At 40.6% G+C, this 12,666-nt stretch overlaps 1 protein-coding gene across 1 annotated transcript in view; it reads right to left on the reverse strand.

Moving 5' to 3' along the window:
- The window catches only part of ESRP1 (epithelial splicing regulatory protein 1), a 48,093-nt gene that overhangs the window by 15,293 nt on the left and 20,134 nt on the right, over positions 1–12,666 (reverse strand). The window contains exons 7-13 of the mRNA XM_052651770.1: positions 12,420–12,530; positions 12,162–12,294; positions 12,011–12,053; positions 9,674–9,975; positions 6,150–6,368; positions 3,539–3,725; positions 282–450 (exon numbers count right to left, since the gene is read on the reverse strand). Of these exons, the coding sequence (XP_052507730.1) occupies positions 282–450; positions 3,539–3,725; positions 6,150–6,368; positions 9,674–9,975; positions 12,011–12,053; positions 12,162–12,294; positions 12,420–12,530 (1,164 nt within the window). The remainder of the gene's footprint in view (positions 1–281; positions 451–3,538; positions 3,726–6,149; positions 6,369–9,673; positions 9,976–12,010; positions 12,054–12,161; positions 12,295–12,419; positions 12,531–12,666) is intronic.

Here is a 12,666-nt window from a genome sequence, read left to right on the forward strand (position 1 = left end):
ATTGTCACTCTGTAATGATTACTGGGCTAACTCACGAACAACCCTAAAACAGAAGGAAAAAGGGAAAGTTGTATACGCAAGTAATTGAAAAGACTATGTATCAATAAGAGATGGATAAAAAAAATAAACATTCTGGTTGTCTTGAAACAACCTTCTTGGACAGAGATATATATGACCAGAAACTGCAGCCTGCCATGCTAACCTTCCACGTGGCGGGTGACAATCTTTTGTGGACTCAGGTAGCGGCTATCAAAGGAGTCCTTTGTTCCTGTGAGCCTTACCTGGGGTAGTACGCTGTGTAGTTCATGAAGAGCTGGGTGCCCGCGGGGTAGTACGCCGTGGAGGGCTGCAGTGCTCGTGGGTTCAGGAGCACTGAGGGCTGGTAAATGGCAGCTTCAGTAGGAATAACTGCTGCGGGAGCTGGAAATGTGTAGGAGGGAGGGGACAGGCCTAAACAAACAGAGAGAGAGACCTTGAGATATATTAGTGATATTGACACATGCAAGCACTGAGGCCATGAGGTCGCCCTTCTATACACACATTTGAAAGAGAGACCAGTTCTGCATACCGTCCCAGGCAACTGCCTTTTGATTACACAGGTAATACCTAGGAGCAATCTCAAATCTCACACACTCCATCTACCTGAAGAATGGTTCTTAGTTTGAAATTTGGGGGGAAAAAAAAAGGTTCTAAGTGGACTTTCAAGTCTTCTCAAAATTTCGTGACACAATCTTTTCTTTTCTTTTTTTAACCCTGCTCCTAAGTGCAAGAAACCACAAACTCACTCTTTGAGGAAAGAAACATGGGACAGACTGACATCTTGTGTAACTTCAAACTACAAGCTTTCTTTTTTTCCCCTTTTGAGAGCTACACTGCCAGTCCATCCTTTTATCGACTCTACAGCACAGCACAGTTAGGGTAAAATACTATTCGCCAGGACCATGTGCTATGCCGAAGCATAGACTGTGACAGAGCAGAGTAACCGAAAAGTAGATTATCTCTGTATTGTGCACACTTCAAGGCAACCCAGAAGGTGGGTGTTCAAAATGAATGGACATCTTCAGACCAGTGCAAAAAAAAGTAAAAAAGTCAGATTCCTTGAAAAAGAATCCTGAAGAAATAATATGTGTAAGTCTTCCTGACAGTCAGCTGATGAAAAGTGGATTCAGATTAGATTAGAAAGGACAGGATTTTTTGTCTTCTGGCTATGCAAAGTCTTTGAAGACAGCAACTCACTTAAGTCAGACCACTTGCTGGTCCCTAGCTTTAATGTGTGGGAAGAGCACAACTCTTCAGGACATCTGCACCCAACAAGAGAGATAATTGAGTGGTAGCCTGAATGTGGGGTCCCTATCTTCAATTTTCAAACCTAGGATCACCTAATATATTTTGCAAACAGCTGAGGCCCAATGGATAACTTATCACATGAAAACCTCTACTGTCTGTGGGTCTTCTTAGAGGTTTCTGTGTGTCTCTGGAGATGAGTAAGTTAGCTGAATAAGGGTACACAAACCCGAGACCCGAGAGTGCCCTGGTTGCCTAGTGGTTAGTGTTCTGGGCTTTCATGCCGTGGCCTAGGTCAGTCCCTGGTTGGGGAACTGAGATCCTGCAAGCCAAGCAGTGCAGCCAAAAACAAACAAAACCAAAAAACCCCAACCCCTCCAAACAAACCAGAAACCCAAGACTAACATATTGATCTCATATTCAATTTTGGGGTGCCTCCTTCATATCCATCAAAAACTGTTACAGGTTAGATACCTAGTGTGTAGATAATTTTAGAATTATGATCCCTGGCCTGAAAAAGTCCAGAAAAAGGGCAAACAGAACTGAGGCAACCAAGTCATAAAGAGAGGGTCACCTAAAGTGAGTTGGCAGAAAAAAATAAGTGCAGCAGAACAAGCATCCCTGGAGAGAGAAATGGCAACCCACCCCAGCATTCTTGCCTGGAGAATCTCCACGGACACAGGAGCCCAGCAGGCTACAGTCCAAGGGGTGGCAAGAGTCGGACATGACTAAACGACTAAACTACCAGAACAAGCACGACAGCGTGCACAAACTGGTTCTAATTTTTTTAAATTAGCAAACTCTTCCATTAAAATGACAAACAGCTGAATTTTAATTAAAATCTTCAGAAGGAAATAAAAATATGGAAGTAAGTTTTTATGTAAAAGTGCATTTAAATTTTGAAAAATTATTATTTTAGGGTTTGTGATGGGGGAAAGAGAAATACAAGTCTTATGAAGCCTGTAATGACCATTTTTTTCACTAGGAAGAGAGAAGTAAAAATGTATCACAGTAAAAGAATTGGGGTTATACATGATGGAGAAATTCCCTTATCTTACAATGCTTGATAGATTATCAATAAAGGAAATTGTAAAAGTTACTGATATTATCAGTGGTTTATGGACAGGAAACACACAACAGATTGTATTAAGATATCCACTTCAGCCCAATAAGAATGTTTTAAACTTTATAGTCATTAGTGATCAATTCTTAGATATTCACCAACAGCAAGCAGCAGATAAATGGAATATTAGCATTTAGGAATTCCAAGGGCAATAAAGGATTAAGCCCTACCAAATGTTCTATGAATAACAGTTTATCAAATAGGTTTATTGGTATGGATTCCTCTTTACTAGAAAGTGATGTCTTAACACTCCACATTTTACTGGAATCAAGCACACCATCCAGTTCACTTTCTTACTTATCTTTAGACTATACTTTGAGTGCTACATTCTTTAAACATACCCAACATACTTCCTAAGAAAAAGTCTTATTCAAAACTGAAAACTTTCTCAGGAATTCAAGTTTTGAACATCAGATCTCCAGATGCTCCTTAGTTGTGAACCAGAACTTGGTCTCCATGCTAAAGGGCTTATTCCTCTCAAACAGGATTCCAGATGGCTTGCACCCAGGTGCCAATGAGCAACAGCACGGCTTGATTTAAGCACTGATCCTGTGATCCAATGGTAACTTTGGCTAATTTATTTACGCATTTTAGTTTTTACTAAACTGCTCATTCCAGATATCCTGGACAGCAAGAGAGATGCTCTTCAGGTTATCCTTCCCCCAAAATACTTAATGCTCAAAAAATTAAAAATGCAAAATGGGCATCAAATCACCCTTTGCTTGGAAAAAAAAAACAAACCCACAATATGTTGCAGGAAAAAAACAAAAAGGATCTGTTATATTTAACCTTTAAATGCGTATTAAAATATCTACATAGCCAGGTTGCCTCCCAGAGTCAGTGCTTATCTTGAGCACACTAAGCTTCAGAAATCAAGTGCTTATCATTGGAAAAGCAAGAATATAATTTGAAAGGAGGTATATGTAGCATCTCTAATTATGGGTGTCCACAACCAAGGTCTTAAATGATTACCAGATACTACAGATTTCAGATGGGAAAGCCTTATGTAACCACCTCACCTGCCTTAGAAAGAACCAGGGGCACAGAAAGTTATGAAAGCAGCTTAAGCACCTACCAGCATATAGCGTAGAATAGCGCCAAGACCCAAGAAAAACTTACATGGTAACTTACATGGCGGTGGGGATAAGCCATTTCGATTTAAAGTGCCCCCCATTAACACAAAGTTCATCTCCTCAGCTGAACACTGAAAGACTTCAACATATCTGTCCTTCATGGTTTTTTTATGACACTTCTGTGCAGCCATAAATGCTCTGTCCGCAGACTTCATCTGGATAAAGGCATCTCCTGACGGGCGGCCCTGAGCGCGTAAGGAAGAATAAAAACAAAAGGAGACTGTCTCCTTCAACAAGGAAGTGGTTGCTTACAAAACATGCACAGTGACAATCACCCATGGTACAGACATTTTAGCCACAAAATCTGGGTGACGGTAAGATCTACTGAAACCTGACTTATGTTTCATCACCTAATCAACAGAATTGCCCACAAAACCTTGAAGAAATAAGTTTTGAGAGCTCATAGCTGAAAGTGATCCTTTTTGGGTTTTTATCAACTAGAATTAGATTTATGGGTTTTTGAAGGGTCTCCTTGTGATTGCGGTTTCAAACTACAGGATTGTACACTGGGTTTTTCCCTTTCTGAAAAATCTGATTAAATCTCACTCAACTGAGAAAAGCTAGTAACAGAACCAGTATTAGAGCTTTACCCATCTCCTACATGAAAATGAACAAACCAGTGTTCTCTATGGGCTCTCCAGTCTGTCCCTCACTGACGAGTAACATGCCTTTTCCTCCTTCCTGAAGCCTGCCTAGCTTGGGATGTGGCCTGTAGGCAGGGAAGGAGGAGAGGAGCTGGGACTGCAGAGCGCGGTGAAGGGTGGCCGGAGCCGGAGCACCAGCACTGAGAGGGAGCCCTTCTCGCACCTCTTTCTTTGCATCTCCATTTTAAACCTTGGGCAACAGGTATTACAGACATTTCCTCAGTTACTAACAGCTTGCTAAAAATCCTATTTAAAACAAAGCTGGTGGATCTCTGCTACACAGGACCAGAATGCGTTAGTCCTATTTAGCATAGACATTTTATGGGAGAGAAAGAAAGATACAACTGGCTTATAAGACTCCTTTTTTTTTATTTTATGGGTTTCTTTCAAGTCTCTAAGGGACTAGTTATGGCAAATGATTACCATGCAAGTTACCATCAGAGTTACCATACCAGGGAAATTAAGGACACCAGGGAAACCCAGTCCAAGATGGAAAACTAACATCTTCGAGGCAGCTAAGAGCTTGTCCGTCATCAAAGAAGCACTTCTCCCAGGTGCAATCACAGTAGGTCACAAGGGTCAATGAGAGGCAAATCTGGCCACAGTTGTTAATCAAAGAGTAATAATGGCCCCTAGATTACTAGAAATGGTGACTCAGAACCCAAACAATTCTCTGGTGATGCTGAATTGTGGGGAATTAGATTCAAAAGGACTCCCATCAGTGAAACATGCCGAGAGGAGTCCTAGTTGGATAAAAAGTTACATAGCTCAAAAGTGACGTAAGAGTGAGCACGTGTTAGTGTGGAGCATCAACCAGGGACTCAGTATCTTCCGGTTCCCTATACCCAGTGGCATGCACTTTCCAGTGAGACAGGATTATGGTTATGAATGTGACCCATCTTCACAAGAGAACAGAAAGTGGGAAACTAGCAGTTTAGAGAAAGTGGGCATTTCTAATACAAACCTATATTCAGACTGTAATGCACAGAAAACATCTTTTCAAAAATTAATACAACCTGGCTTTTTAATAAACAGTTCCAAAACTTTCATTAGAATTACATGCTATATGGGTATTTAGAGTTCTGTCCTGCTTATGATAACACAACATACTGGCAAATTGCCCAGCAACTAATATAATTCATTTTATTTAAAGAGCAAGAGATACCAAGCCGAGACCTATTTTTAATATGCTTAGAATATATATTGCATACTATAAGAATCTGTTAGATTTTTCAGAGGATTCTCAACAACTGTGGCGCTAATGGTGAAGACCCGCCTGCCAAAGCAGGAGACGTAAGAGATGTGGGTTTGAACCCTGGCTCAGGAAGATTCCCTGGAGGAGGGCATGGCAACTCGCTCCAGTATTCTTGCCTGGAGAATCCCATGGACATAGGAGCTTGGCGGGCTGAAGTTGGGTGGGTCACAAAGAATTAGACACGACTGAAATGACTTAGCACGCACGCAAATACACTAATACATTTGAATGTCTCTTATGATCACATACTGTTCCAAGTGGTATAGATACAAATTCTTTCTGAGTTTGCACTCTACTAAATGTGATTTGATAGCTACATGAAATAACCCATTTCTAAATCATCTATGGATACAAAATACTTGGGAGCACAGACATGTTTATTGCTTTTAAATGTTGTCTATGATTGCGTTCTCACTCCAGCAGAATTCGGTACTTGCAGTAGTAAAATGCTGATAACGTCTTTTTCTCTGACCTGATGCTATTGATGACTTGGTGGATGTATGTGATAATGGAATCAAAGCTGAATCTGAATTACTATACCAACTCCAGCATTCTTTCTGGAGCTCATCTTAAAAGATCTCTTGCATTTATAGTTAAATTTTTCCTGCAAAACGTACTATACAAACAGATGGAACAATTGTTACTTGTTTACTGAAGAGTGTCTTTAATAAGAAGCAGCAAATCAGCTTTCCAGTAAGTGATTTTCTTACCTGGTGGTTCAATACCATGTGGACCCCATGAGTTCGGATATCGGTGGAAAACTCCCCTAGGAAGTCGAGGATATCCTCAATTGTGGCCGCGTAGGGAAGACCTCGAAGGCGTATACAGTCTCTAATGTTTGTAGGGGGAACAAACTGCTGAGGTAGGACTGGAATAATGGGAGGGGTTGGAAGCGGAATGAGAGGAGCCGAGGAGAATCGATTCAGCACCTGTGCTCGGAGCAAAACAGAAGTCAGTTAGAGCTTTGCTACTGCAATGCTGCCTGCAGGCCAGGGCTGGCGTCCCTAGGGAATGGCTAGAACTGCATCCTCTCAGCTCCACCCCAACTCAGTCCGTATGGGTCTGCAGTTTAACAAGATCCCCGGGTGATCAACCAGCATAATAGTCTGAGAAGCATTCATAGAGAAAGTCGTTCATGCTTTTCAGCTGGGAGATCGTGAGCCCACTTTTGTTAGAGGCATTCTGAGGTATATGCCACACACAACACAACGAACTTAGATTAAGGACTTTTTTTTTTTTTACCTCCCTCCCCATACCAACCCTCTGGGTCATCCCCAGTGCACCAGCGCTGAGCACCCTGTATCATGGATCGAACCTGGACTGGCGATTCGTTTCACATAGGATAATATACCATTTCAATGCCATTCTCCCAAATCATCCCACCCTCACCCTCTCCCACAGACGAAAGCATCACTATCTGCTTTGAGAAAGTACTCATCAAGTCTGCTGCTTTTCAGGACATATTGTTAAAATGCGGACTTATGGACAACCTATTAGATTTCATTTCATTAAATTGTGCTCTCAACATTATCTTCACATTTCACCTCCAAACCCAAGAATATAAAGAAAACGACCCAGTAAAGGAACCACAGGTCAAATAGTGACTCAATTACATTAAAATATGTCACATTTATAATGATATGTAAAGCAGAATGCCTGGATAACATAAACCTGAAAAAAAAATCCATTAGTAAAAATAAAAAATCAATTTCCATGTGAATTTGAGAGAGTGGCAAAAGAGAGGATCCTCTCTTTTAAATTCATGGAATTCGGCTCTCTTGAGAATGGATGAGAGGTCAGGAACATTTTGGAGTGGAGAAAGAATTGCTCCCAGGCAAAACTGGTGTTACAAAGTTGTTGTCTACTTTTGTTGTTGTTTAGAGTACGCCTATTAGCTAATAATACGAGGAGGTCCTTGTGCAAATGCCATGTGTGGAATCCCCAAGATTTCTGAACCATTTACCACTGTAGCCTTTATCATCTCACGTGGTGGTGGTCTATTCGCTAAGTCGTGTCTGACTCTTGGGACCCCATGGACTGTAGCCCACCAGGCTCCTCTGCCCATGGGATTCTCCAGGCAAGAATACTGGAGTGAGTTGCCGTTTCCTTCTCCAGGGGATCTTCCCAACCCAGGAATCAGACCCAGGTCTCCTGCATTGCAGGCAGATTCTTTACCGACTGAGCTAGGAGGGAAGCCCAACTAGTTACCAGCTCATAACTAAAAATATAAGACAATCCATGAACTCCCCCCAAACTGCCCTAACTTCCTCACTCACAGCCTGTCCAACTGCTAGGTGAATAAGAGGTGACAATAATAAAAAGTAAACACAACACAGCCAAAGAGAAAGCAAGACTTTAAGAAAATATACAAACAATCCAGACACTGTACAAACATTAGGGGGAAGAACATGAATAGAAAACAAATGTGGTTATAAACAAACTTGGGACAGGAAATGGTCTAGCACCTACAGAACCTGCCAAATAGAAGGTGAGTAAAAAGATTCTGAGTTAAGTGATTATTAGTAACAAAGACAGCGGAAAGTCTAAGACTACTTCAGTACGTATTAAAATAAATTATTAGAGATGGGAGGCAGGAAAGAGAAAACTGCCCCCTACACTCAAAACCACCTATGGCAGAGTCATAGAGACAGCATACTCTACATCCAAGCCAATAAACAAACAGTAGCTGGAGAAGGCAACGGCACCCCACTCCAGTACTCTTGCCTGGAAAATCCCATGGACGGAGGAGCCTGGTAGGCTGCAGTCCACGGGGTTGCTGAGGGTCGAACACAACTGAGTGACTTCACTTAGACTTTTCACTTTCATGCATTGGAGAAGGAAATGGCAACCCCTTCCAGTGTTTTTGCCTGGAGAATCCCAGGGACGGGGGAGCCTGGTGGGCTGCCGTCTATGGGGTCACACAGAGTCGGACACGACTGAAGTGACTTAGCAGCAGTAGCAGCAGCCGCCGCCAAGGCTCTGGGGTAATACATTCTAGGGCATGATTTCCATGAAACAGTTCTTTTGAAATAAAGATCTAAAATAAAAATTTCAGCCCCCGCCCTCTAGTTTGGGCAGGATGTTTTAAGCCTTGAGCGTGCTCAGCATATTTTAGAGATTCAGAATTTATGATACTCACTTTCAACAAGTACAATTGATTATACTACAAGTATGCTCATAGTTTAAGATTCAAGAGCACCAGTACAATAGAACACAGAATAAATGTAGCATTTCGCTTACATTTATTTCAGCATAAAATCAGTCTGATATTCTAGCAGAGGATGGTTCTATTTAACTTTGGAGAACTATTTTAAATCATTACAATGGGCTTTGCAGAAGCTAGACAAAATCATATTAGGAACTCACTGAAGTAACAGTAGAGTCAGTGTCTGAACTGCTTGCAAAAAAGACCAAAGAAAATCACTGAAATGACTATATCCTACTATCGAATCAAGTAGAATAAGTTGAAGAGCCATGTGAAAACAGTCAACATGATCTCAGGTGCAAAGCTAACTGACCCCTGAAGTGAAATGATCAGCTTGTAAGTCAAGAAGAACAGCTGAAAGGCTTGAGACCCTAGAGATGGTTTTATGCTTAGATCTTGGCATATTTTCGGGAATTGACTGCTCTGTCCGTGTCTCAAAAAGAGTGCTCAATTCTGAAAGGGATGACCAGCAGCAGGACAAAAGGACACTTTGCACTCTTCCAGCAGTATGAAACTGATCAAGCCTTTTGGGAAATAAATTTGGCAAGACATTAAAACCTTATTTCCCTATATCCAGTTCTAAAGAAATCAACCAGAAACTGACCATTTTATTACCATGTTTACCTAGCAATTTCTAATGATAGGAAACAAAACAAAACAAAACTCGGCAAATAGACTTTCTAAATGAATTATATGCTGCTGTTAGACACAGAATTAAAGATTGAATTTTTTTTTGTATATTAATAGTGGCTCTCATTTAGTTACAGAGTAAGATTTTTTTATGTGCTTATACTTTCTGTAATTTCCAAGTTTTATTTTAGCACACCGAATAATGTGGGATCTGAAATAATGAATAGAAACTATATTCAATCTTATAATACCTTATAATGGAAAAAATCTGAAGAAGAATATATATATATAAAAAACTGAATTGCTTTGCTATATACCTAAAACATTGCAAACCAACTATATTTCAATTAAAAAATAAATTAAGCAAAAAGAGGACAGAAATAAGGCAAAGCCACCAACCTGCTGAACTTCAGCTGCTGTGCTCCTGAAGAGTTCGATATATCTTTTACCCAACAAGTCTTTATGCTTCCTCAGTGCGTTCTGTGCGTATTCCTCGCAAGCAAAGAGGACAAAAGCATCCCCTGTGGGCCTACCATCTGGGTAGGTAACAAAGAGGATGCCTTCCTTCCCCCCGGTGATGGGGCAATGCTGTCCAAAGAAGGCCACCACTTCATCAGCTGTGGCCGTGAACGGGAGCCCCCGCATGCGGACAATGACTTGGTTTTCCTTGGAGAGAAACTGGGCCACCTCATTGGATGTACCTGGGAAGACAAACAGCAGGAAGCACAGGGAGAAACGGTTAAGACATCAACTTCACCAAAGTTAAAATGGTGACATCTTTGGCAATGTCCTGAATTTATAATTAAGACCTGCACTACCCAAAGAATTCATAGTAACATTCCAGGAATCAGAACTCACTTCCAATTAACTTGAAACTTTCCCCTCTACCATTTTCATAAAACACCTCTCTTAATTTAAGAAAGTAGCCATACAGTTAAATCATGGACCAACAATCATATTCTTGAAGAAGTAACTAGTCATGGTGGTTAAGGGCACAGGCCCTGAAGCTAGAATGCCTGGATGCAACTGTGGCTTTATCATTTTCCAGGCTGTGACCTCAGTCAAGTTTAATCTCTGTACCTCAGTGTGCTCATCTGTAAAATGGGAGTAAAATTACCTACCTCATAAATTATGAGACTAAGTGATTGCATACAAAGCACTTAGTGATTTTTGTTACTGTTTTCCTAATTACTTCTTATTAGGAAAGGTCCAAACACACTCAAGTAGAGAGGATAATGAACACATTTGGCAGCTAGTTTCAACATTTATCAATACTCTGCTGAACATGAAGCATTTTGTAAGATGCTGCCTTGTAGCAAATACTCAAATAAACATTCAGTCAACTTTGCCACCTGCGATGTACAATGTTATCTACCATGGAACCTCAGGACCATAGCATTTCCAAATATACTTTATCCCCAATGAATATCAAACATTGGAAACCCTATTAACTTGAAGTTTTTAATTTGGAAGCCTTGGTTTATTTCAAGAAATAAGTGCAAGAAATTTATCAGCAAATTTTATTAACAGAATGTTGTTACTACAAGTTTTACAGTTGTAAAAATTTTTATCAGGGATAAATAACAAAATGATAATGAAGGGGTATAAAAGTTTTCTGTATTTAAGTGAAAGCTACTTTAGCATATTTTGGCAATATGTGTCCAAAACCCCTTAAGATGTCCATATTCTTTGATCTAGTTCTCCCGTTTTTAGGAATTTATCTTAATGAGTGGCACATACAGAGATAAATAAATATCCACTGCAACATACGTATCGAGTGAAAAGTTGGGCAATTGGAGCTTATTTCCAATATGATCGTTTTCATAAAAAATTATGGTAAACATAATTGCATATGTGTGCTAAGTCATGTCCAACTCTTTGTGACTCCATGGACTGTAGCCCACCAGGCTCCTCTGTCCATGAGATTTTCTGAGCAAGAATTCTGGAGTCAGTTGCCATTTCCTTCTCCAGGGGATCTTCCTAACCCAGGGATCAACCCCTCATCTTGTGCCTCTGCTATTGGCAGGTGGATTCTTTACCACTAGCGCCACCTGGGAAGCCTGGCAATGAGCACTGAGGAACATTGAAATATTTAAGAAGATATTCATAATATACTAAAAGGAGAAAGGAAATTAAAGCAATAGGAGCAAAGAAAAACATCTGCTGGACAAACCACAGTTGACATTTTTTATCTATTATTTTTAGGTTTTACAGTTACAAATCACTCCAGAATTAGATAAAGACTTCCTATTCCTACTTCTTTTTGACCATGTTACTTCAAACATCACGTATTCTAAAATACTAGAAGCCAGAAAGCTACCATGTTCCTGGCCACTGATGAGTTATGAAGTTGAGAGAAAAATTAGAAGCAGATATGCAACGATTCCAGGTACTCGGGTACAGCTGTTACGGCTGTTTGAAAGTTTTCAGACTATTTAATTTCTTTCATGAACGACTCTTTCCCTTTGTACATGACTTTACATGTACCCTTTGGCCTTTGTATAGAAGTATGCTTAATTGCTATTTAACTACAGTTGGTTGACTTAAGCCTTAGGACAAGTGTTACACTACCTGATACCACTGGATATTTCTTCCTCCTGTCAAAAGAATAAAAAGTCAACTCCTATATTTCATTGGGAGTAAAAAAACATTCATGATTGTGTTTATCTGCCTTTGGTATATAAGTAAAATTTTAGATCCTTCTCAATATAGTCACATTGTATGAAAGGTACTCACCGCCAGCAATTTTAAGAAAATCTTCACCTGTTGCTTTGTAAACCTAAGGAAAGACAAAGGGAAATGAAATGCAGTTTCTGAGCCTTCTGACGCGCACACTCATTCAAGACGCCAGGCCTGTCAGACGTCACCTGTCAGGCTGAGGACATACCTCGATGTACCGGCTCCCCATGTGATGCTTGTGTCTCTGCAGAGCTAGGTCTCTGTGCTCCTCGCTCACAAACCTAACCAGGGCTTCTCCATTCCTCCGACCCTGGGCATTCAGACAAAGAGCTGCACCGCCCCTTTGAAAAATAACCGAACAGAAAACAATGGGGGGAAAAAAAACAACAGTGAGGAGGAAAATGACACAGTATCTATTTATCCCCTTGGGGCTGTTAAGTCAAATAGAGATTAAGGAAAAACCAACTTGGCAATATTGAGTCCTTTGAAGAATCTTGCAATATCTTGATCCGAAGACTGCCATGGTAAACCTCGTGCCCTGACTACTGTGTTGTCATCAATAAGTTCCATCTTGCTGCTGTGGATCAAGCAAAACTTCAGCTTACGTGATTAATGCTAGGCAGTCTGACGTACTACCCCCTCCTAAGACACCTGGCCTATTTGCACTTGAGCTATTCTTCATTTGGAGTTCAGACAAACTTGTCATACTGCCC

Source organism: Budorcas taxicolor, chromosome 14, assembly GCF_023091745.1.
Source record: "Budorcas taxicolor isolate Tak-1 chromosome 14, Takin1.1, whole genome shotgun sequence".
NCBI lineage: Eukaryota > Metazoa > Chordata > Mammalia > Artiodactyla > Bovidae > Budorcas > Budorcas taxicolor.